At 33.2% G+C, this 27,687-nt stretch overlaps 2 protein-coding genes across 9 annotated transcripts in view; one reads left to right on the forward strand and one right to left on the reverse strand.

Annotated features, from left to right (window-relative positions):
• LOC119081053 (serine/threonine-protein phosphatase 2B catalytic subunit 2-like) overlaps positions 1–16,079 on the reverse strand; it is a 38,018-nt gene extending 21,939 nt beyond the window's left edge. For 5 of the 7 annotated variants that reach the window (XM_037189769.1, XM_037189767.1, XM_037189763.1 and 2 more), the window contains exons 1-2: positions 15,950–16,079; positions 8,081–8,507 (exon numbers count right to left, since the gene is read on the reverse strand). In XM_037189769.1, coding sequence (XP_037045664.1) covers positions 8,081–8,183 — 103 coding nt within the window. In that variant the 5' untranslated portion in view covers positions 8,184–8,507; positions 15,950–16,079. Of the gene's footprint in view, positions 1–8,080; positions 8,508–9,419; positions 9,953–15,949 lie in introns of those variants that run through there. The other 2 variants (XM_037189765.1, XM_037189764.1) reach the window with 2 other exon arrangements.
• Positions 16,080–18,035: 1,956 nt separating this feature from the next.
• Positions 18,036–25,610, forward strand: LOC119081056 (tetratricopeptide repeat protein 39B-like). Of its 2 annotated transcripts, none has more exons than XM_037189770.1 (10): positions 18,036–18,447; positions 19,633–19,721; positions 22,301–22,332; positions 22,394–22,840; positions 22,958–23,288; positions 23,350–23,513; positions 23,575–23,739; positions 23,805–24,128; positions 24,188–24,328; positions 24,387–25,610. In XM_037189770.1, the coding sequence occupies exons 2-10, from the start codon at positions 19,662–19,664 to the stop codon at positions 24,493–24,495; spliced, it is 1,773 nt and encodes a 590-aa protein (XP_037045665.1). In that variant the 5' UTR covers positions 18,036–18,447; positions 19,633–19,661; the 3' UTR covers positions 24,496–25,610. The 2 variants fall into 2 exon arrangements, with proteins under 2 accessions (XP_037045665.1, XP_037045666.1); XM_037189771.1 differs by having other exon boundaries at positions 18,041–18,113.
• The last annotated feature ends 2,077 nt before the right edge of the window (positions 25,611–27,687 follow it).

Here is a 27,687-nt window from a genome sequence, read left to right on the forward strand (position 1 = left end):
ACATCATACTACCGATACCATTGCGTCATATACTTATACATATTTAATTATTGCATTTTGTTTTTAGCTTGTGAGGTAATTGTAAATTATTATACGTTTCTTCCATATCAATAAAACCGACAAAATGTTTACACCACCTAATATTTTCATATATCATGTGGCACTCTGTCAATGATTTTCCTCAAAAAATTAATGTACACAAAACTCACCTTTGACGTGGAAACATAAAAAAGAATTATTTACAGGTTAAATATATCAAATAAAACATTAAGCCACTGATGTTGAGCATAGCATAAGGGGTAATGGAGAATTACAACAAACCCTACACCTATATGTGATGTAATCTCAGACAAATGACGTGAGGTGAATATATTCTTTACGCGATATTATAGCGGTAACCTTTTGAAAAATATATATGTTTCACAAATTATTCCACATTATGTATTGTAATAATACCTTTGTGTCATATAGAAAATTTTGTGTGACAATATACAATAGGTTTAACGCGTGTGATATTAAATCATAACCGAAAAGAACACTTCTTTTATTCAACCTTAATATGTATATGAAACACTCCTATCCCAGGCACTATCCAGGCACAACATTATATATATGTGAGTATCATGAAAACAAAAAAAAAGAGAAGAAGGAAAATCTGGCATTTAATCGTATGTTAACACGCAAGACAATACATTCTCTTTAACACAATTATTTGTAGTGAAATTAAGTTACTCAAAATGAGCATTTGAACATAACGAACGAGTGGCGAAAAGTTTTGACGAGTTTTGTTCCTTTTATAAAAAAAAGAAGAAAACAACGAATAGACTAAGTTTATTATACTTAGTATGAGTGACTCGTTGTAACGTAAAATGGTTGCAGCATGGTTCTATTGTATTGATAAGAGTGAAAGGGTTTACTATTTGGCGTAGGTACTTTAACTTTGATTAGCAAAGTTTGGAATGTGAAGCACTTGTTGTAAGTTTATTATACGTGCATACCAGAGGCACAATCGCTTATTAAATCTAAATTAAAATGAACGTTGAATCAACATTTATAAATTATACCGTGCTACGTATCAAAACCAATTGCATTTTTTTTTGTAAAACTTAGATTTTAAATTAGGCATGTTGGATGAATGAATTGAATGTGTAATTCGGAAAGTATCAAAGTCATAGGCTAATAATTTCAAAATGAATGGGAGTTCACCGTAATTTAAATATTAACACAGTAAAACCACACAGTTGCATTAACGCCAGTTATAAGGAAACGAATTGCACTCGGTTAACCGCAACAAAGGGTTATTTCTTCGTACAATAATTAATGTCGAGGAGCGGCACAATTAGTTTAACTGCCACTTTAAGGGATGTGTCTTAAGAGACTATAAAAGTTATTTAAATTGTACGTGGTAATTTAAATCGACTATTTAAGTTTCGGTCTTCAACGACCATTAGCAAGTCTCGTCGCTAGCATGGAAATGTGCCAAGTTCTGACAAAGCAATAATTTGATTTACCTACAAATTTTATTTTATTAATTTTTTAACTATTTTAAACTAATACGAACATTTATCTATCCATTTTAATATTCTAATAATATAACTGATTCAGAGTATATATACATTTCTCAGACGTTAGTTTGCCAATAGCATCGTCGACAAAAATATATAATGAACTCTGCCTAACGTCGTCGTATAAAGAAAATGTTTAAAGTAAATGAAGTAAAAGATTTTTTTATCAATCTGTTGGAAATACTTAGATCAAAAGGGTAGTTTCGCTAAATATTGATGAAATAAAGTTAAAGATTTTGTACCAATCACTAGGCCATACACCATACATCGAACAAAAGAAGTAACAGATCGAATGTTCATCTATAATGTAAGAAAATGTTTCCTCGGGTTAATTAAACAAAGCTCAATAACGAACGATTTTTCCATTAACTAAGATTACGTAGAGGTAAAATTCTGTTCAAATATTTTTGTTTAATAAATGCATTTGAAGAATGAGCTCGACTCTTTCTATCAACAAATTTGACGTTCGGAAGTCCGGCTTAAAAACCCTTTCATCTACAGAGTTCTATTTTTCCAATGCAAACGCATCCTTCTTAAGTTTGATAGCCACAATCTTTGACATCCGTCTCATCAATAATACCGTTCAACTTTTTCACTAATTATTCAACAAAAAAATCAATTTAAAATTGCAGCAACAATGTGCCTTGTGTTATGCGTATAAATTAAATCTAAAATTCATAATTATAATGAGATGACCGACAAATATTTTAATTATTTGCATTTTGTGCCAAGCTCAATTAAAGTACATTGATATTTAATTTTACGGCAACAGTGAGCTCAACAGAAGTTTAATAAGTTGAACAATTAAATTGTCCTTTTCTTTCATTGCGATTCGGCAAATAAAAAAGAAGAATCTGCACAAACGTCTACAATTCTCTGTAATTCTTCAAATTTCATTTAAATTCGTAATTCCTAAATTCTAGGAATAACTTTTATACCAGAGAGAGAAAACATCCAAAATTACTGGTCATTTAAGAATTCGACACAGAGTTCAGCTGAAAATAGTGTTGCGGTGTTACGTAGGAGATTCATTTATTTCCAACTATTAAATTGCACATTTCTTGTGGTTACAATTTTATCGCATTTACAAAATATATAACTTGCGACTATAAATAGGTTCTATTGGAACTTTGAACAATGTTTTTACAAATTTAGACCTGACGGAGTCAAATGTTTACTTCTGAATTAATTTTCACATTATTTAATTATAATGCTTGCGTTGTGAGTGTCGTATGTGTAAGTTGAAATCAATTTTGTTTTAAAACTTTAGTACCGTAGGAAATCATAAATTTTTGTGTTTTCTCAATTGCATTTGTTTATATAACTTAGCAAAAATAAAACATTTTGAGTGGCTTCTCCAGTAAAAACGAACAAAAGCTGAAGCTTGATAAACGAACATAATATATATACAGTTACGGTATACGGTGCTTGATGTATTCAACTGTAATTAAAAAATCAAGTATCCCAAAAGTTAGCAGAGAGAATGGTACCTTGTGGTTAGTATACACACCACGAGAAAACAGGAATCTAATCTCGTGTTCCGAAAGCGGTCATAATGTTTACTTCGTCAATAATTAGTAGATTTTTATTAGAAGAAAACTTTTCTCCTTAACTTTTCCATTAAAACTTAGCAAACTTATTGTCCCTTCATTTACGAACCAATTTTCTGATTTCTTTTTGCTTAATGTTTTCGTTTACGTACATGCTCTGACTATTAAATGATCGCATTATTTATTAAGGCGGTAATCCTTATTTAGACGTATATCACGCTTATTATGACGATATACGTTGTGTGGAGTGCTTTTATTATTATATATTTAAATTATATTCCCTACGTACTTATACTTCAGCAATTTGAATCCTACCGTAACATTGTTTTTGCTTAACAAAACTGAATCATTCACGAGCTATTAGCTTCATTTATTAATTTTGAAAGTGTGGCTTGTAGAATTATATTTGGGTTTTGTCAATGGGGACTCCTATGATGTTTGAATTTACGTTTATCTCTACATTAAAGTACACATTTTGCAGTCACTCATTTGGAGAAATTAACTTGTACAAATGGTACATCTTTATTTGCAAAATTTCGTATCTTCATCAAGATATTTCGTAACACATTCATATATGCAAATTTGAAAGGAACTGTGAGAAGGAAGACAAATAAATTTGAATTAAATTTAAAAGTTGTACGACTAGAATTAGAATTTTACTGCTACGTTTAAATCACGATCGTTATACGTAATATCTTCAAACTATACGCATCGATGTATGAAAAAAAAACGATTTTTGATAATATTTTTGTTATATAACGGTCGTACGTTTTGTCTTTCAGTTTATGCATAGTCTTTATAATGCTGAAGGTCACAGAAATCGCACTTTTATTACCGAATGAAATCAGAACAACAAATGGCGAAGAAAATGGGAAAGAAACATCAAATTAGAGGAATAATAATTTAATCATCAAATCATTTGTTATCGACAGCAGAGACAAAAATAAGCGAAGTCCTTCGCTTCAAGTGAACTTTATCGCAAAATGTATGTTGATATGAATGAAGTAAGAAAGTTTGTATTCAATAAATGAAGTAATAGACAAACTTAGTATTTGCGTATATGCGTCTGCTTAATTTGTCTTTTTTAATTCATTGGTGAACGAGTTTTTAAACGGATGGCAAATTCAAAATAGTAAATTGGTTACAGGGAGAGAAAAATGAAACTTGATATATTTTCTGTTTTGGAAGTTTTTGTGGCTTGTAAATGATTCCACACAAAATGAAAATCTAGATTTTTTGTTTTAGTGTTTCATTCCTGTTCCGAAAGCATACCGGCATTTCTAACCAAAATTCAGAAAATAAAAATCTAGATTTGTTCAACGAATTTCTTCTGGAATAAATCACAAACCGCAGCAACTCCCAAATTGTCGAATTTCACTTTTCTCCAACTCTACCGTCATATTTTTACTAAATGATAATTTTTATCGGTGTCTATTCACGCTATTCACTTAATGGAATGTTATTATAAAAACGTTTAAGGTTTCGGCGTACGGACAAAGCCAAATAAAATGTACTGATAATGAACGATGAAACGATTTTATGGGAAGAATATGATAGGAAGATAAGTATTGAGTTTGCATTTAACTGAAATATCGTACTTTATTCCAATGTAAATTTGTACAGTCGCAAAGTTACAAGAAAAATGTTTTTTGTTGTGTTGGCTGTATTTCAACATTGGTTTAATTGAATGTTGTACTATAAATAACTGAGAAGAAACCCTATAAAATTGTACGACTGTTGTCTAACTATATCGAATAAGTAAATGATAACTGAAAGTCTTCCTGAAATTAAATATCTTTGACCTAAGCTCAAGAATGCTATTGGATTTTTTTGTTTTCATTTTCCAGTGCAAAACCTCTATTCACGTATTTATAGAACCCAATACAATGTACACACATCGATAGAAATACATTATAATACTTCAAACCAGTCATGGTGAAGGTGGATACGCTCGAACGGATTGTGAATCAACAATTATATATCTGGAAGGGTAGATGTTCGAAAGAATTAAAAAAGAACGGAGAGAAAAAGTGGGAAGAATTTTTTATTGTCTATATATAGTTCACTGGACGATAGGATAGGCGTATTATTTCAATTAGGCTTGAGCAGCTTAGGATGAAATTTAATTTTCACAAATAGATGTTGCTCTACAGGACATCATCGATCTAATTCTTCTACGATTAAATTTTTTTAAAGAAACCGGATGTAACCCAAGCACGTTCCAGGGTCACTTGTAATATACTTCTCACCTTACTCTCAATTGCAACGAGTATTTAGAACGTGATTGGCTCGAGATATCGTACTACGAAATCAACAGGTAACTCTGATGAATAAATCTACTAATTTCTAAAGTCTACATCTCAAAATATATAATAAATCCGAAAATTTTACTTAGCACTGCCTATGTAAAGCTATCTATCTCTTACGAAATAAATAAATAAAATCAATTTCAACACCATCGCTCTCGTGTTATTTATGAATGATTCAAAATAAAGAGGAAAAAAATTCATTGAACGACGAAGATCGAAACAATTACTAACTATCTGTTAAAGTAGCTCAATTTTGTTTTACAAATCACATACGGCTGATCAGAAGATACCTAAATTTACCTAATCTTAGCTCTTACTGTAGAAAAAAATCACACAAATTGTGTGTTTACATTTCTATTTATAACAATTTAATTCTTTTTTTTTCCTCGTGTGTAGTACACAGGCCAAAAATCTGTCTCTGAAAATGTTTCGAGTGTATTCCGATTGGGCTTACACTGGTTTAGCTATTAATGCCGTCTATAAAATAGCAGAAATACTCAATAAATGCGACCTGTTGAACATTTGATAGGAGTATAATAAAAAATGAATTGAATGGTGCATTTTACGCTTATTTAATATGTAATTCAGCAATTCAAAGTGGGTACTTGTATAGTATCCAATCACATGCTAAAAGCCAGACTAGTGTCGAAATAAAACCAATTTTTCTTTCTCACACAAAAGCAACCGAACAAAATTAAACTATATCTCGTTTATTCTTAGCTTGTCCAACCACCAACAGACCTTGATGATTTCATCTTTATATTAAACAAAAAAAGAACAACAAACAAACCACCAACAACAACGAAACGTGAAATATTTTTAAAATTTATTAAACAAAATGTTATTCTGTCTAATAAATATTTTGGCTAGCACATAAAATGAATGTTAGACGAGTATGACAAATATTTATGAGACAGGTCAATTATACTTTTTATTTGAGATTTAAAAAAAACGATTAAGCTTAGCGAACAATCTAACTTAATGCTGAGTGTCGGTAGATTGATAACAATCTCTTAAAAACAATTTTGATTGTCTTGGTATGGTTTAACTCAATGAGTCTTTTTCTTAGCTCGTGCTAATGTGTTGGATAGAATAAAAGATTGAGTTGAGATCTGACGTGCAGTCCCTCTTAAACTACCTAAAACGTAATATGTTCTTGGCGCTTTGTTTGCAATATTTAGGGAAGGCATACTGCATCCCATCAGCATTGCATCGTAAAGAAACCAAGCTTGTGTTAAAAAACCCCAAATTGATTGATATGATGCTGTATGACGAATAAAAAATGAGAAGCCAGTTGTGCCTGACAAGCTGGAAAATCCTAAAATTTAAATTTGTCAGGCACGACCAACCTTACAATAAAAATTTTATTTTCAATTTTCATTCATTGTTAGCGCCAATACCATATTCTTGACACCAATTTGGTTTCTCTACGATGTCAGCTGATGATACTTGCAATATAATAATTTCATTAGGGTTTCCTAGCCTCTAAAAACTTACAGACCACATACTTACTTTAGTCTCACGTATACACCCGTAAGAGATTGATACACATGTGGGCTTATAGCGTATAAATAGCATATAATTTCATATTAATTGTTTGTATTAGTTCTTGAGTGTCCCTTTAATCAACTCTAGCGACTCCACCTTATACATTTTTGAAACATTTGAAACCAGTATTGCGAGTGAAAATTCTATGATTATGAGATGCAGCACAACGGGTTCAGTTAAGATGACCTTGATTGGTTGATCTATGTATGTACGGTTTAATGTTATTTGAAAAAAAAGAGAGAACAATCAATCAAAAATATTCCATCAATGCCATCAAAGTTGACAAATTTACACCTAATTTAAGCGGAAAAAGAGAATATTTACGGAACATGAGCAAAAAGAATACAACATCAACTGTCAATCAATCAGAAACTATTAGTTTGGCACCCATCAAATGATGAAACTACAGAGCATTGCCATGCTTGGAGTCTCGTGTGCTAGTCTCTCTTCAAAAAACAAAAAATCAATTTTAAAAAACATATTTGCTAAAATCAAATTATGGACTGGCATTAAATTCATCAGAAGCTCGTTACGAGTTGATTACGAATCGTCAACTAATATTATGAAGGCAGAAAATGGCTACCAAAACCATTTCAGTCAAAATATGTTATAGAAATTGAGGCACCTATGTAAAACCATCCGCATGTATATATATATATATATATACAAGCAAAAATCAATAATGAAAATGGCATGATGGCGGAGGTTCCGAGGAGTCTGTGTATCATTTGTTTTATTTCTAAATGGATTTATTTATTTTTATTAGTTGTCGTTGCAGCATTTGTTTAATTAAATAGTCCAGATAGACATTATAATATTTGTCGACATGTTCAATGTGTGCAAGCTTCGCGAATAGATCAATATTGTCAAATGCACAAAATGTGCTCGATTGATTCGACTATTATCACTACTGATTCTTGAATATATGAATCCTTTGTAGACATGAATTTTATTAAGCGAATGGGGTCACGTATTAATAAGCGGAAGGGTGTGTTAACGGTTTTAACATCCACTATTAATGTAGGAAACCCTTTAAGTAGCCACCGGTCATGTTTTCAAAGATCGAAAAACTAAAAAAAATAAAATTAATAAATTTGGTTGCACTTACTATCAATTGCGCGTTCAGTTGTGGATGGTTTCTTTTGTGGAGGAGTTGTAGGCTGTTGCTGTTGTGACGGCGATTGTTGTTGTGGTTGATTTGTCGAAGACATTTTACTATTTTTTTTTATTAAATTTCTATTTTAAACGAATATTAACACCGTCGTTATTCACCTAATCCACAAAACACCGTTTCAAATTATTCCTTTTTTAACAAATTCTCTACTAATTTATTCACCAAATATTTGTGTTTAACAATAACCCAATGTTATGGAAAATTTTCTCTTTTCTTTAACAAATTACTGGTACACCTTTCAGTAAAAAATTTAGAAATCGTTTTTCACTTTAAATTCTTGTTTGGTCGCATTTCTGAACTATTTTCTTTTTCACACTTATTGACCACACTCAATATATCTGTTTATGGCACTCATAAATCGCTGAAAATAAGAAGAAATACGTTACATTATTGATGATTGGAATAATTGTTTTAAGTTCAGAGTGCTGTACATATAAATCTAATTTGTCTGAGTACCCGCAAATAAGTCAGAAAATTATTCCACATTCATATTCCTCCCTGTTTAATAATTACCAACCAAGCGGAGCTGATTTTAACATCATTCAAACTCGAAGTGAGTTTGAACGCGTAATTAGATGTAAGACTATAAGAGACTATAAGACTTTGCATATCCTGTCTCGTTTCCTACTTAAGTAATTTCCTGGAAGCATGACCTGACCCAACACTAACTTGTATTCCCGATGCCAACGGAACTTTAAAATTGTGTACCATATTCGAGAAGTATTCAGTTCAAAATTAGGGTGATCGAAACCAACTGTACACAAAAAAAAAGTTTTTTTTTTGTGAAAATGATTAGAAAACCTAAGCTTCTACTTTTTGTCCCCAAAAAGGAAATGAAATTTATTTATGACAGAAAAAAAAACTATTTCTAATTGAAAAATGGTTCAACTACAATGCCTTTGTCGTGTATATCCACAAAAGGATTTTGCGCTGGGTTTACGAAAATGTTTTTCTTTTCTTTTCCGAACATATGTATGTTTTACGGTGATGCGGTTGAGCTCTTCATACATTCGCTGACACACATACAGGAAAATACTTTTCATATCAATCCCACACATACAACGGTACATTATATCTGTCATCAAGTTTTAATTTTATTATCTGTATAGGGGTAATAAAAGAACAATTTTCCAAATTCGAATGAAACAAAAAAATTGTGTCCAAGATAATCATTGATCTTTTTAATGGGCAAAAATGAATTCATAATGCTTTTAACAGCTGATTGTCGAATAGCAATAACGAACGAACACAATCTCATAAAATATATCATTACCCATTCGCACATACTCGTAAAATGAAACAAAATTTGTGATTAGCTCCTTCCGCACGAATTGCACATTAATTAATGAAACTTTTCCCCGAATTTTTCAACAATTTTTTTTTCTTGCTACACACGGTTCTCTGCTAAATTCGATTGTTATTTCTATATTTTCTATTTTCAAGAGAACGCTGTACAAAAAAAAAACTTGAACAGGTCAAACGGAATGGAATCGTCAAAATATTGTAGGCATTTTCATTTTAATTCACTGCTTGAAAAATCTGTTGAGTTTTCCGAATTAGTTTTGTCCGTTAATAAATCGTTTCTAAATACGTTTCACCGCGTTGATTACAATTTTCATTGAATTAAAACGGTAAAATTCGGTTGTTTTTATTGTGTGTTGGTTGGAATTTTCCGATTTTTCTCAGTTTCGTTTTTTTCCTTTTATTTTCTTTGAAATAAAATTTTTTTCATCCGCACACACGGCAACAACGACACAACACGACAACAATATACCACACACTCCGCGTCTGCTCTCACTTTGAGCTATGCTATCTAACCGAATTTGTGCTATGTGCTTTTTTATGTTCCCCGTTTCGAATACAGTAACATATAAAACGTAGTACATAGGTTTATGTGTAGAGAAAATAAAACCCATCCAAAAGGCAGTAAGGCAACAGCCAACATGAAATAATAAAATTGAGTAGAGAAGTGTAAATACAACAACGACTAAAAAATACCCGAAAACTAATATTCAGAATGTTATCCTGTATCTCGACCTTGATGGGAATTTTATCGAGTATTCGATCCATTCAAGTTTTAATGAATTGAGAGGATAAAGAACAAAAAGTTCAGAGTAAAATATGCTCCTTGATTAATTTCCCAAATTGTTTTAGAATAATGTAGATAGCTAGGCCCTCCACATTAGAGATAAAGTTTAGATAAAGGAACTCATCTGCTGAACAATAACAGGTTCTCATATCAATTTGTTAATTTGTTGATAGGATAAGACCCAGATCTGAAATTAAAAAAATTCCTGTGTAAGGACAACAATCGTGGTGTATATGTTTCCGGGAAATCCGATATGACCTTTCCGACAAATAGTTCATTGACCGCGCGTGGAACCATCCAGAAATATTCATAACGAAAGTACAATAGATATCGTCTTAACCAGCAAAATGAAATTCTCACTCGGGTATGTAAAGTAGAAAGAAATTATCCAAACGGATAGAGATGAGATAATATCATAAAAGAAAATGTGTACTGAGCATGTACATAACGAGCAGGAATAGTCGGGAAATGTGTAATCGAAATTTCTCATCATTTCGTAGTTCCATTTCGATTGGTATTCCGATGTTGTAGTATCGAATTCGATTCATACCTGGAAAGCATACACCAACTGAAATTACTTACAAGAAAATGTTTATCGACTATGACGGTGAACAGTTTCTCATTTCACTAAAAAGAACTACGTTTTAAGTAAAACTCAAACAGACTATAACCGCTCTGTACAGCGACTTTAGTGCACAGTAAAATGTCCTCCCTCAGCCATCAAAAATAATACATTCAGCCAGTCCAATTTTCCATTTTCCTCGATACCAAGTACAAAAACACATACCAACACCATATCCATACATTCTTGTATCAACGCTCAGCTAAATACTTTGATAGTAGTAAAGAGAAAATTAACTCCCGCGCACAATCAAATCACAGTAAATTTTCCAACATACACAGAGCACAACAGTCGCGCGCATGCGATCTCTCAACTTAATCATTATATCATTCATTCGGCAGGATTTTAATGTTGATTTTCATGGCACCACATTATCATGCCGAAAACCGAGAGAAAGAGAGAATGGGAACTCATAACCACCGTGAAAGAAATGTTGTTCATGTTGGAAATTAGTTTGTCTTTGATTATACGTCTGAAAATTCAGGGTTGGTATATTAGCCAGTACATAAGTATTTGATTGAGCAGTTATGAATGGTGTAATACCAATCCCTGGGTTAATTTTTTATTTGACCCAAATACCACAATGAATGGACTGGCGATAGACCTTGATACATCACGAACCATCAGTTATTGATATGTTTATCTGTCTTTTGAAACTCCTGCTGAAACTAATGAAAGTCGCTGAGAATTTTATGAAGTATTTTGATACATGGTCCATACGTATATGTATAACACCGCAACATATCCGGGGTTGGCTTATGAGAGTGTGCATAATATGCAACAATTGCCAAGAAGTATACCCACTGTAATGTACTCGATGTACTTGAAAGAAGAGAATTTACATTTCTGACGGCACGTCATAGGGTAACAGATATATTTTTGAAGTTAACTGAACATTGTAGCATGATCTGTCACCTGTTATCTACAGCAACGAGATAGAAAGCGATATGCTCTGCGTAATGTTGTCTTTTATAACAAAATGTTTACTGAAAGAAATGACGTACATGATACACTAAGCAAAACTTTTAACACAAGAAGTAGCAGATTTACTGATTAAATCGTGATAAATTTACTGTCACCCCACACCACAGTACTATTTTTATTTTTAGTATATCTCCGGACTAAATGCATTACATGAGTTACCATCCACAACATTTACAAGATTTAATAATCTAACGCACAAGGCATTCTCTTGAAATCTCCCAAGATATACGTTATCTTGATTTGATGCATTTTAAAGTCTATTTTTACCCTGGAATATCAATTTAGCAATCCAAAGTTGAAAGGCTTAGGGATTTAATCCAGTTATAAAACTTGGCTCCACATAACTAGTCAGCTGTTAACAAATTTACTTATATTTAGTTTTGACTAATCTTATCAAATCTGTGTATACCCCCAACACAACCCAGCATTCAAATGAACGAACATTAGTTAAACACATTCATCATCATATACAGGCTATCACCATAAACTCTTTCGTGCGGCGTTAATTGAAAATCGATGACATTTTTTTTGTATCCTACACACAACAATATGTGCCTTCGAAAATATAGATATTTTTCAGAGATAGGTGGGTTATTGGTGAGTTGTCGTTGTGTATTCGCCACATATGAAGAACCTTACCTTCCAAAGGTCTGTTCTGCTATAAATGTGTGTTTACAATACGTTTTTGTAATTGAAAAATAAATGTTACAGTCTATAGTGTATGCTGTTCCATTTGTAAGCAAACATTTGATATTATGCGGTATAACGTAACTCACGGAATGTAAGAGGTCTTTTATCACAGCTAATATTAACTTTAAATCAAATAGCAGGTACATTTCTTAGCACATAAAAATGTCTGATAAACGATCTAAGAAATAAAGTAAAGATATTGGCGGAATCTAAATTTTAAAATGTGTGCTCAGATAGACTTTCAATGAGGAAGTGAAACAATTTTTGATTATTGAAAATTATAAAGACGAGGTCTGACCGTGAACTGATTTAGTACTGATTATTGACTGATTGTGTGAACACAAATTTTAATCGATTTTGTTACATACGTTACACATGTTAGAGAAAATGTTTTCTAATGATTTCTTCAGGAATTATGAAAATTTGAGAAAAATATGCCTATGGTACACTCATAATATGTGCATACAACTACAACAATAACCAATTTTGCTATATATTGTTTCACAGCTTAAAACCGATATCTGTTTGAATCGTATCGCATAACTAACAAACCGACATCTGAATGAATAAAAAGATGTGCCGTATGCAAATTGTTAACAGTATGATTCACTTAACGAAATTTATCATTTACAAATACACATCACTTTCATTTCAATAAAAGTCCTTGAAAATCTAATGTTTGCTAAATATGAATACCACTTATATATACACCATAATAATAAATGTACTGTGGCCGGCACAAAGGAGCACTTCATGTGTGTAATAACACATTTCATCGAAATTAATTCAAAATTTTCGGTGATAACAAGCTGAATTAACAAACAAACAAAATTATCGGTTGTTGATTAGGTACAACGACATTTGTACAGCGCAAAGTTGTATAGTTAAAATTTCTATAATTACAATTTGAAATATTTTGATGCAAGCGTGTAGTTGTGTTTTAGCTATTGCCTTACCACGGTGAACAGTTTATCAACATACCACATATGTGTTGAAGAAAACTAAACCTATATTCATATTCGTCATCTTATTTAATTGTTAGGAAAAGCGATAAAAAGTAGGTATTTTCGGTCGTACTATTTCTGTGTTGATCTGCTCAATAATTCGCAATAGGAAAACTTCGGTTGGTTTGTATAAATATGCCAATACCACAAAAAACATAAAACATGATATTTTATGTGAATAATAAAACACAACAACGCACACACCAAAAAATAACGAATTGGAAAATATTGCATTCGATTTTAAACAATCGATTGTTTTTCGGTGTTGAAAAAACATCACATTTAAACTTTACAACAGCTTTCTACGTAAAAGCTGCTGTAGAAATGAGTCGTGATAAAAGCATTAATGGAAGTATCAAATTTAACATATCTCATTACAATTAAGCGACTAAGCAATTAAAGGCGAGACCTTGACGAGACGAATAATAATACTTAGTTATGTTGTAACTGATTCGCTATAGACAAGCTATATTACGAAAACGAATTTACAAAAAAACACACATCGGTTGTCCACTGCTGGCCAAGAAACTTTTCACAAACATATCTTGAGTCTTTAAGGCAAAATAAAATAAATTGCAAAAAACGTTCGAACATCACGAGCCAACGATATGCGACTAATCATCATTAACGACAGAAACCGTAACGGTGGCCTCCGGTTACCGTGATCTTATAGATATAGTGAAGCGTATGTTAAAACGAATGAAGTAAAAGACTTTGTATCAAACTCAACACGTTGAACAAAAGAAGTAACAGATTGATTGGTGTATGACATATCATTTCTAAAAAGTTACGGAACTTACTGGTCTTCATTTTCGTTATTTTATTAACTTAACTGTCACATTAAGTAGATAGCAAAATTGCGATTGCTATAAATGACCATAACTAGTGCACAAAAATTATTCAACATTAACTGATTTTATCAGATCACTCACATACTAGGTCACATAACGCGCGGGTTTTGCAACGAAATGTCATACATAGTCAAAGTGTTGTCATAGAATAATCCATTCTAAAATCACTCATGCTAACCTATGATATTATCGGGTTGACGGTTACTTAGAAACAATAACTCTGAATAAGATTCTCTGATTTTTTTTTCTGCTTTTCTTTTGTCTATTCGCGATGCACAATTAGTACAGAAGATATAATAGAAGAAAATTACCTATGATGACCTATTGATGCAAGTATCACATCGATCGGATAATGGTAATGAGTTTTTACCCGGAACGGACGGATGAAAGTTCATGTCTCAATTCATCGTTTTTCGCTATGATTTCTGTTGTATTTAAATCAAGAAATCCTTTAGAATTATTTGCAGACATTTGTATGACTGATGATACCGAGTTGCCAATTTTTGTAATGCTGTTGAAAATGCTTGTAAGAAAAATGACATTTTAGACTCTAAAAGTCGGACCTCTTTCAATGTTTGTCGATAAATTGAAGAAAGAGACTGCAAAATGTAATTTTACAAAAAGACTTCCACGGATGTTGTGGATGTACATTCTGAGTAAAAAAAAACGTCGAAAAGTTCTACCAACAATTCTCATATAAGTGAAAGATTCTGTCAGACCTTTGGTTGGTATTTCGGTAACGAATTTTTTCAGAGCTAGCAGTGCCTAGCACTTCATTTTGACAAACTGTAAACTTCATTTTACAACAAGTTCGTCATCTCCGACAAAATCATTTAATCCAACAACATTGGATTTATAAAAACAATTGAATTCAAAGGTTATCAAAAGGGTGTGCTATCTCTGAGACAATAACTATTTGACAAATATATCGATGAAAGTTCTGGTTTTAGCCATATTTGAATGAACAATTAAAAAACAGCATATACCTAGCACATCACATTAACCTTCGATCCAACAAGTCTATTATTAAAAGTTTCACCGATATTTGTTACCATAGATGAGCCTATATCAAGATGCCGGGGAATATTCCATCTGTGAAAGGGCAAAGGAAAAATACAGAGCTGTGATTTCAACCTTTCCTTTGGTAGATAAATCAACTTTTTCATTGAATTTTATTCTCACACACATTTGGGTAGAAGTGAAAAACCTCGGTGGATACTGTATTTATATATATAGCAAATGGTCGTAGGGATGACAGCTCTGTAGTGAAATTTCTATGATTTCCACGTACGAAAATGTCTAATATATTAATTTGACTTAGAAGACTCAGGCTAATTCTCATTAATAAAGTAAACTGAGAATAAAGTTGCGAACCACGTTTTGAAGGCGCCAAAAATTTACATAAACATAATAGGTGTTCGTCAAAGAGGTGTTCAAAGACGAAAATTAAAATTTTTTTCTTCTTATTTGTTGAAAAAACACAAAATATATAATCGACCGCAGGCAAATCACTTATGGATAGGTTAAACGTAATCGTTGTTACTGGATTTTCAGTTCACTTACAATTTTATTTTGTTGAAACTTTTTTCCTTGACAGAATTTTTTTCCTATTTTAGAATACACAGTATTACTACTATAGCCACTGATTACACATTGATAACAAATACAGCTCAAATACTGTCAGCCATCTTACTTTTTGATTGCCCGATTCGAATTCGAACTGAAATCCGGTTCAATGGAAATATGTTTTGCAAATATCATTTCAAATACAAGCGCCAACATATTTATGAAAAAAATTAATCAATACATCTAAATCACCAATACACAAAATCTTAGTAAAAGCAGATAGAATTGCAATTTTTCATTTACGTCTTTCGCTTTGTCCATTAATGGCAAAACCATATGAGTATAATTTAGGCTTCGGTCAGAAACGTAGCATTATCAAATAGTTATTTATGGATAGAGTTTACTCACAAAAGGTTTACATTGTCACTGGGGCTGAATGTAAAATTACATATAGTGTTATATCGTTTCTTTCTGTTTTTTCCACTGTTTATTGAACTCACTTTGTTAAATAAATAGTGTGCCTAAAATATGTAACTATACTATGTATATAGGACCGAAATATTTATTTATGCAACTAGACGAGCGAAGCGAGTTTGATAACCACATCGTAACGTGTTGCATACAACGTTTTCTGCAACAAGCTGCGAAAAATGAACTTTTAAAATGCAAAACAAAACTCTACATTTAACATACATTCTACTGTATCAACGAAATATTGTATGGGTCAAGTAGACTGCATTTATTTCACGCATGAAAATCACGCATGAAAAAGTTCAGTTTTCGCACCGCAGTTGCAGAAAGGTGTATTTTTGACCCAGGCAGTGGTCTACACTTTTTTGTTGCGAGTAACATATACTATTTTATATTGGCATGTAATTAAACTGATCGCAGGGAAAATAGAAACAATCGCATAAAAAGAAGAATTTGAACGCAAGAGAAATAGATTTAGAGCGTAGGATGGCAGAATTAATGTATTTTTGTGCAATTTGTACAAGGTTCAATCTCTTTTTGTTCAAAGAAAATGTTCTATGTCGCAGAAATTGATTGCTCCCAATTTTTTTTTTCGTTTCCGCCTAAATCAAGGCCTGTAGAAGCATTTACTATCGATGTAGAAATAATTTTTTCTTAACTAGTGTTCAAATATCTCGACTTCGTCGCTTATCTTCCACGTCGTTTAGGAAAAACGTTATTCCTAACTTATGCTAAAATGTTTTTTTAGCGAATTCAATTCCAGCGCTCGCTTCCGGCTCGAGCTGGAAACCTCTCATCCGCTAAAAAGATATTTTAGCGTGCGTAAGGAAAATACCTGATATGCAATTCGAGAACAATATGTTCGAAAACTGCGAACTTTAGATCCCCCTGTTGCATAAAACGTTGTATGAATCTCGGTGCGAAGTACTTGATTATACTCACGATATGTGTTTTATGACACACGGCCTCGTGTTATAATTACACTTACACTTACACTTAGGCATGTTCACTGAAAAATATCATCAATCGATGATAAAATTTCCAAATAATCGATACTATATCAATCGAATGTTTTATCGATAATCGATAAATATCGACTGATAATCAACAAATATCCACTGAAAATCGAATTATCAGTCTATATTTGCCGATTATCAGTCGATATTTATCGATTTTCAGTCGATATTTATCGATTATCGATAAAACATTCGATTGATATTGATTTTCTGAAAATATCGATAATCGATTCCAGGGAAATAATCGATATTTTATCATTCGAATGAATTATCGAACATGCCTACTTACACTAAATGTAATTATTCCTTTTAAGTGCATCTTGTGCTTCGGATTAATAAAAGAAAGCATCCTAAAGAGGGCATTCCATGAATTTATTACCGAATTACGAATTCAAACACTTACCGCCTTTATTGCTACTTCATAACGTTTCCTCAATCGGGAGAAAACGTTACACACACCCGTTTATACAAATGACATTATGGTGATCCGGGTGATCCATTGACTAACACGACCAACACATTAACAAAAATAGTAAATATGTGAGCATTGTGTACCCATACTCATAAAAGCCATTCAATAAACTGTATCTGAACTTCTAAAAGGAATATTTTGTTATTGCTGAGGTGACGTTAGCGGTGTCATGTTTACAATTTAAAAGAGAAAAAATACTCAGGTGATTTTTGAATCAAATAAATTTAAACAAAGCCGCACTAGTGAAAACATACTTGCAAAGAACAGAACAGTAACGTGCATTCGTAAACCGTCCAAATTATGTACATAATAATAAATAGAAATTGAAAAATCAATATGAAGTGAACTCAGATTTTCAAAATTTTCTTATCGGAATATTTTTTGCCAGAGCTACAGAGTTTAAATTCCAACTTTTAATTGTCGGTGTGTTGCATATTGTTTTGTTGATTTTGTGCTCCAGCCAATTAATACTTTGAGCGACAATCTAATTTTCCCTGAATTAATTTGCAAGGAGAATATAATTTAGCACTTATAATGTAAGTCAAAATAAGTATCGGACACATGTTTTGTGTATGTGTATGTAATACGTATATTTTCCTTAGAAAATTGTGTTTATGTTTCACATATGATTTTCGGTGTGAAAACCGTGAAAACATTTTGATATTGAGCGATGGATATAGGGAAATCCAATTGATAACTTTGCATCATTCCTGACTGAGTTACTTTATCGATTTTTAAGTTAATATTTCACGATCTTCAATAATTAATTTGCAAATATCCTTCGAAAAGTTAATATCTTTCATAACGAACTAACGTCGTGCAGTGTATGGATTTCACGTTGCACTTAAAAATTATGACCTGAATGCTTAATTACAAACCTGTTCGTTATTGCAAAAAGTTGTTTTAAAAATCTTTGAGTGATTAGTCTAGTCAGAAGTTTCACCTATTACCCTTACACAGACAGCAGTGGTAATATCGAATCTGTTACTTCTTTTGAAACGAAGGTATATCTGTCACTTCACTAGTTTCAACATACATTTTACTACAAAAAGCCGCAAGGGTCTGAGCTTATCGCTTATTTTTGTCGATAACAGATTACTAATCGTGAGTATAAGATTGCCTTTTCAATATATCGAGCATTTCATGGAGCATTCTTGTGGCTCTGGCAACAAAATTTTGGGCCCTTTCGTAGTACATTTTTTTTTAGGCCGGTGGTTGGGCTATTATTGCCTTGATTATCCAATTCAAAGTTATTGTTATCGTACATAGGTTACTTACCCAACTTTCCAATTTCTTAGCAAAATCAAAGATCAGTAATGAAAACACCTTATCGCTTTCCTGGACAATACCAGACCATACAGAGCTAATCTGATCTTGGAAATAGGAGACTTCACACGGTTTGTTATCACTTACTGATTTTAATTTTTGGAATAATGGTAGAAAACTAAGTTAAACGGAGAGAAAATTTGAAAGTGCTCGGTAGATCGGCTCACCTCAAAACATCACCTAAAACCTATTTTCAGCTAAAACCTATCAAAATAGTGAATAGCACGAGAAATAGCTAGCAACAGCAAGTGTCCAGAATAGTTATCAAAAACTGAAATTTATAATTATTTAGACCGTTATTCATTAGTAAGCTTGCTGTTTAGCATCATCCTCTATATTTCTGTATGTCGTTAGCGAGTGAGTGTTAATTACATTTAATTTGGTATATTGTTTAGATTAACATTGCGACATCAACTTAAAAGAAATGGCTTCCAGTCAAACCCGAACCGATGCGAGCCCAGATGTAGCTGATGATGACGACGATGTGAGTATAAAATTACCAAAATGTGTTAACATTTTATCAAATTTATCAACCACAAACTGTGGTTCTGTGATCTTGGGAAAAACCAGTCAATTTAATTTTGAGATTCATCGCAACGCATTCGGAGAGACATTAATATATTATACGACTTGTAATGTTCATAAAGTAGCTCTGATAACTAATTTTATCAGCTAAAATTATTACTGCTATTAGAGAGGAAAAAACAGAAAATTTGAGGCAAAATTAAGTGGAGACATGGACTGGAGACATTCAGACATTTTCACTTTCTAACCGTCTCAGATGTGAAATATAATCATGCCTGCACGTTAGTAAGCAGGCGTGACGCAAGTCCACACTACAAAAAATTAAAAAAATAAATTTTAGGGACTAAGGAACATATATACAGCAACATTTTGACTTTTCTTGCTTGACCCCCGCGACTCTTAAAGGATGATAATCGTCCTCATCATCTGCCATTTTCGACGCAATTTTTTAATATAAAGAGTTGGTGTTAAAGTTAAATTTTTGCGTATCGGAGCCTTGAGCGTCACCCTTTCTGATATCAATACTTTTGTAAGTAAAGGACTTGCGTCACCCTTCCTCTTTTAAGAGGTTTTTGTCTGATTAACAAATGCATAGTGTTATGAAACAGGAAATTATGTACACTAAACGTAAGAATTGAACGAACTGAATTAGATAAAATGCGCAAAATGTTATACTGTAAATTATCTGCGTTTTCGTGATCTTACAAGTGCAATCATGACGCACACTTAAATAGATTATAGCTTCAATAAACATGTTCTATCATTTGCAATTGCTTCAATGAAAACTGGTTGACCCAACCAAGACTTATTGAGTGCGTATATAAAGATTAAGTTACAACTGAGAGAACTAATCGCAGATTCATTGTAATTTCCAATTTAAGATAGGATTGAGGGTACGCAAAGACATGCAATGCTAAACAACATTCTAAAGTCTGCTGACCAAATAGTTTCTTGCAGTTTAGTATTCAAATTAGAATTCAACATCATAAATTTGTTAGAAACTACTTCAACCGTTGAAATCGTTGTTGTATTCCAGTACAAATCTAAATTAATTCATGAGAAATAAAGCTACTACCACAAATTCAAACGATGAATATCTGCTTCAATATTGTTCGTACCTCGAAAATGTAAACAAAAAGATTTGGAAAGGTCAATTTGACAGATATCGCAACAATTTTGCTGGAAGATTAAAGTTCGTTCAACGAAAAATACTATCCACCACTGAATCAGCCAGCATTACTACTGTTATCAGATGTTCATTATTTGAATTGATAAAATTGGGCTATCATTTTACTTAATGACCGTGACAATTATAATATATGCTGATTCAGTTGGTAATGATTGAACACAGAACTTAACAACGCTATAGTTGTAATTATAAATTCTAGAGATACCTAGTCGAATTCAGATTTAAATCAACCTTGAAAATGATTTAAGCGCAAGACAATCCAAGCTTAGAACTGCATTATGCTACTGTCACTGATTTTCGTGAATAAGCCAGTGTTGTCCTGATGCAGGTTTCTACCTTATGTTCACTTAGATTACGTATTCATGAAAGTGTCGTTAGTTACGTAAGATTCGATTGAATTTGAACGATAAAAATTAATTCACACGACGATTTGCTATTGCTTTTTTTCTCGCGATATATTGTATGTCTTCGTCACGCTCTCTTGCAAGAAGCTTAGTTTGCAATTCAATAAAACACACTGCGTGTTCTACAAAATGTTACCGGCTTAATTGTCAATTATTATTGCAAATAATAATAAGCATCACTTAAGTTCTCATGTGCAGCCAATTCACCTAATCTATTAGAAACCGAAGGGGAAACTACTTCGAAAAACGCTGCACCATGACTGTGTGACTTTGTATGGAGTTGAGTGTCAGGCTTAGACAATGAATTTGACTTTACTTGTATTTGTATAGTGATTTTTCTGGTCCCTGTACTTTGACTTTCCGGAACAGTTTCTCCCTCCTTAGATACGGTAAGCGTAATCGTGATGTAATCATTAAATCTGTTACTTCTATTTTTGGAAGAAGTTTCCGTTGCTTGATATTTCATTAGTTTTAAATATGAATCTCCCGCCTAGGTATTATTTTATATTGTCTGAGACACTTTTCATATGCATAAATATCAACAGGTAATTTTACTTCAGATGGTCAACATTGAGGTGGGTGGGTACCAATCGATAAATGCAGACAGATAGTACGACAATGAAATAGAGCCTGAAGGAAAAGCAGTTGTGGCTAATACAGCTTATCAAGATTGTTCTAGGGCAGCGAGACAACACAAGTCAGAGTTAATCAATTTGACCAACCGACGTGGTTTTAAAAGGTTGAATGATATCTCCAAGAACGTACTCTTGTTCAGTCTTTGTGTCTATATAATACATACAAACAAAACTGGTTATGAGTGTTTATGCTCAGCTGAATCAGCAGAAGCAAATATCAGTTGAAATTTGATTGCCATTTCCTGTATTTCTCACTCTCATTTTTGTTGAGTAATTTGCCTTTTAACATTTGTCTTACACTTCTTTGCAGTTTCAAGATGCCTTTGACGTTGAGCCAGTGGCGTAAGTTTTTATTTTTCTTAGTAAAGTAATCTTGGTCTTAAATTTTGACAATATATTTTAGTGAAGGCGATATGGACCTTGACACTGCACTCACTGAAGCGAAACTGGCGATCAATTATTTTTTTAACAATAAATTCTGTGAAGCTCGAAGCTTGCTGCGGCCCTGGGCCCATAGCAGTATGTATCATTCGGTGGGAAATTGTGTGTTCGCCTTTCTGGAAGCAATGCTCACTTTCGAACAGCAGCACATTATTGAAGCGTCTGAGGCATTGAAGCTCTGTTTGCATGTATGTAACAGTCACCGGAAAAAGACCACGATCACCGAAACTATTGGCAAAACTTTTAAACGCTCAAATTACGATCAATTCACCGAAATGGAGGCTCATGCTGAGCTGTGTTCGGCGGAAGCGCTATTGCTGAAAGCAATGCTCACGTTCGTAGAAGATGAAACGTTAACTAGTCTGATTAAAGGTGGCATGAAGATCCGAACGTGTTTTAACAGTTACAAGTAAGCTTTTGGATCACGATTCCTTTCAATATTTTCTAAATTTAGCGCGCAATATTGCGAATATCCGGGTTTCAATGTGAAGTTCAAACAGTTCTTTCTGATCTTCTTTTTCCACAGAGAATGCAACAATATTCTGAATCAGCGAAACTGGCGAAACGATGCATCAAAATCGCATTTTGAGAGTGGTGTTCGAATGGGAATGGGGACATTTAACTTAATGATATCACTACTACCGAGTCGAGTCATAAAGCTTTTGGAATTTATTGGATTCTCTGGCAACAAGCAAACAGGTATGCAAGACCTGATAGCCGGTAGTCGAATGACGGGTATACGACAAGTGCTATGCGTAATGACACTGCTAGGCTATCACCTAATTGTATGTTACGTACTTAGTCATCAGGAAGGTGACTTGGAATTTTGCGACGAAATGCTAAGTGAACAGTTGCAGGTGAGGGATGGATTGCGCCACAATTTCTATACTTTATAATCACTTTTCGATTATTATACAGATGTATCCGGAAGGCGTGTGGTTCTTATTTTTTAAGGGTCGTCTAGAATTTATGAAAGGAAATCTGGACGACTCTTTGTATTGGTATAAAAAGTCATGGCGATCGCAGGATGTGTGGCCTCAGTTTCATCATTTGTGTTTTTGGGAATTGCTCTGGGTGAATTGGTAAGAATTCTTTGAATCGCTGCATCATGACTGACATTACGGTTAATGTATGTGATTTTAGCGTAAAATTGGATTGGCGCGAAGCGACACAATTTGCAACATATCTAGTGGAACGAAGTAAATGGTCGAGGACAATTTATACATACCAAAAGGCTGTGATAATGATGATGATCAACCCTAACGAACTTACAAAAACCGAATCAGATACCATTGAGCAGTTGATGCGGTAACGAATTCATATCGAATCGTCCAAAATTATTGCTTAAACCTTTCCACTCAATCCACTTCTAGGGATGTGCCCAAATATAAGCAACGAATTGCTGGCAAATCCTTACCAATGGAAAAATTTGCTATTAAGAAAACTGAACGATTTTTCATACAACAACGACAATTAACTCTACCATGTATTGAATTGATGTACCTATGGAATACGTTTAAAATTCTAGGAAAACACTTTTCTCTCGGCGATAATATTTTGAAATTGATCGACAAAGCTCTGAATGACATGGATATTAAGCCGAATGTATCGAAATACGATTCGGACAATAAAGCTCTACTGCTATTGCTCAAGGGAGCTTGCCTCAGGCAGATGAAGAGTCCTATGCAGTCGTTGAAGTGAGGAATTGAATTTTTTATGTAATTTGACCGTGTGTTGCTCAACTGTCCATTTACAGGTGTTTAGAGGCAGTGATTAACCTGAACAAAGATATTAAAGAAGATTTATACATTGTACCGTATGCGATTGTCGAAATCGGCTTACTGTATGCTGATCAAGGCCGTAAAGAAAATGCTATTGCTGCTCTTGAAGATGCCAAGTAAAATGGGTTACTTTCCAATTCCGTACGAAATTCGTTAATTCTCCTTTGTCTGCAGGAAAAACTACACGGGATACTCACTGGAATCGCGGTTACATTTTCGAATCCATACAGCACTGACTGAATTGAAAGGCAAACATGATTACATTACGTCAGTGGCAGAATAGAATCATCGGACTAATCGGCAGTAATTGATTAGAAATAGAACTCATTGTTTCTCCGTATTATAATCCTTTCCGATTCTGTTTTTTTTGTGTTTGAAACTAATTTCAGTTGAGATGACTGAAATTAAAATTGTATAAAGATCTCGCCTGACCGATAAAAATCCACCAAGACATATTTGAAAACGCGATGTTACAATTCGAATGAGAGTATTATGACATCGTGTTATCGTTCTTGTTGATGAACAAGTAAATTGAGCGATTTGGTATCAATTATGTTACCATGACTCCAAAACAGACATATATCACAGATACTCAAACAACTGAAATTTTTAATTTTTACAAATTCACAAAATATTCAAATTAATTTAGCGGACCAATGAAGCTCTTTCATGTTCTTAGTTACCATAGCTACTTATCATTTGATATTTTCATCATTTTTTTTAGAATTAAAATAAAAATAAGCTCGAACGGCTAGAGCATCCGTAATGGTCAGTTCTAGTGAAACAAAACTTTTTTCCCCTTCCTATGATGCGATTGTGTTTAGATGTTTCTTCATTTATTTTCTTGTAATATTTGGAACCTGCCACGGACGATGCTCTCAGCGCCCAGATATAAAATAACTAAAGACTGGACCAATGGTCCAGCGACGCAGATCAGAAAAGCAATAATTTTGTAATCTATTTTAAGCAATCTAGTCACTTATGAAATGGGTGCTCAATGCCATGATTATATTGTATAAAATGTATTTCTGATTTGTTTAGTCATCAATTCTTAAAAAAAACTACACCCAATTTCCAAATGAAAAAAAAAATGTTATTTGCTCGTTAGAGAGGCTATTAATATATTAACAAAAAGTTAACAAAACTAAAGAGAATTTTTTGTTATTATTTAACCAAATAACCATACCAAAAAACAAAAAATTTTAAACCTAAGATTTTAAGTGAAGTGAACGCACGTGTTAACATAACAAATCCAAATTTGTTTTTAGTTTTATCCCTAAAACTCCTTTAAAAGAAAAATGTCAATGTTTTTACAACGCAAGTTTGTGTTAAGATTTATTTAGCTGGATTGTAGCTGTATACTGGTGTAGTTGTTACTGTTATTCCGATTTTAAATTTTATCAAATAAATGCATTCAATTCCTAAATGGAGCGTGTTTTTCATAGCAAATGTGCATGATTGACATCATTATAGGAAACATGCCAATGCAAAGCAGAGACACATGAGACGTCAGCGAAATTTATACATTAATTTGCTACAGCTTGATTGCTGATCCTTCCGTAGAGTTATTCTTCTGTATGAGATATTTCAATCAATTTCGGTTTTTAATCTTAACGATCAAACTGGATATAATTTTACATTTAAGGGCGGGCTTCGTAAAGTTCGAAAGTATAGCATTTCGTGAACTTTTGACTTTTTCCCATATATTTTACTTATGCCAAAAGTCTACGAAATCACTATACTCTCGAACTTTACGAACCATAATGGTTAGATTATTCATTTATTTAGCAAAAGCTATTAAAATCACAAATTTACATAGAACACATATTGAGACAGTACACAAAACTCAAAAATTTACTTTCAAAAATTGTCTCAAATTATTTTTAAACGTCTGTTCACTCTTCTCATTCTTTATATGTCCAGGTAACGAATTAAACTGCACCAATCCCTTATGAAACACTGAATTCCAAGTTTTTTCCCTCGTCCTGCATGCTACCCTGAAGTCATTTTTTGATCTCGTAGGGTACATGTGTATATCACAGTTGTACGTCACCATATCGCTGAGGTATCGCGGTAGTTGACCATTCTTAAGTTTGTATATGAACTTACTGGTTTACAATCAGCAGTATTGGTTGGGTAAGTTGTGGAGAGCCAACGCACTTCAAGCGAAAGTGCTTCGAGTGACAGCTGCCAAATAGAGTACTATTTCGTACGACAAATGTTTTCAAGATGTTTTTTCTATTTAGAGTACCCTAGTGCCACTCTTGCTTGAAGTGCGTTGGGAGAGCTTAATTATTCGTTAGTATTTAGCCAAGTTTCAGAAAACAGTACACCATCGATGTTATGCTTATTGACACCGTAAGTGCGGTCGAAATTCAAAATGGACAGTGCGTAATACTTTCCAACGCAGCGTCATTTTCATACAAGGAAGCGTTGAAATGTATTTTTCGGTTCACTTTTTCATCGAATCGTTCACTTGAAATTCAAATTTTAGGCACACTTACGACGTGAATTGGAAACATCTAAAGCTTTATTGCATACAATGATGGAGTCTGATGAAGATTTATAAATGTCAGAAACAATATATAAGCCAGGGCTTTCAGTAGACATTTTATCCTGATAGCAACAAACGTTTTTCGTATCGAGTAAATCGCAATGAACGTCAACACAAGGTATGGTCGAATGTCAAACTTTGTAGACCATGCCAGACCATACCTGGTTTATACTTTCATTGGTAAATCGAGCATACTGTGTAAATACGGCCAATGCACTTCAAGCAAAAGTGATCAGTCGACAGCTGCCAAATAGAGTACTATTTTATATGAAATGGTTTTATACGATGTTTTACATGTGTGTGATACACTGTCAAATTTCAGTACCATATTTAGAGTACCACACAGGCTTGAAGTGGTCGTATGAAGGACTTATATCAACGCACTCCAAAACAGGCACAAGAATAGATTTAAAATAAGGGGCCTACTCGATAAGGGGCCTATGTAGGTATAATACCACTGCGGGGACCAAAATAATTCACGCCTTAAGTGCGGTCGAAATTCAAAATGGAAAGTGCGGAGGTCTTTCTAATGTAGCGTCATTTTCATACAATGAAGCGTTGAAATGTATTTTTCGGTTCACGTTTTCATCGAATCGTTCACTCAAAATTCAAATTTTAGGCACACTTACGGCGTGAATTTAGGACTTATCACCGCTAGTTAAATGACGTCACGCATATCGCACACTATGGTAGAATTAATATTCGGTATAGTTCCCTGATAAACTGCACTTACGTAAAGCTCTGTATGTTCGAGGTTCCAAATTTTTATTTTGACGAGTCGGAATACAGCCCTCCCCTTCGTGTCGGGCTATAACGTTCCCACTCGTCAATATAAAACTTACTGACATATTTCCGACCAAGACATTCTTTAAATCGATTTTTCACCATGAAGCCATAATGGCTCATTTTTGGCCATCATAG

Source organism: Bradysia coprophila, unplaced genomic scaffold, assembly GCF_014529535.1.
Source record: "Bradysia coprophila strain Holo2 unplaced genomic scaffold, BU_Bcop_v1 contig_350, whole genome shotgun sequence".
Lineage (NCBI taxonomy): Eukaryota > Metazoa > Arthropoda > Insecta > Diptera > Sciaridae > Bradysia > Bradysia coprophila.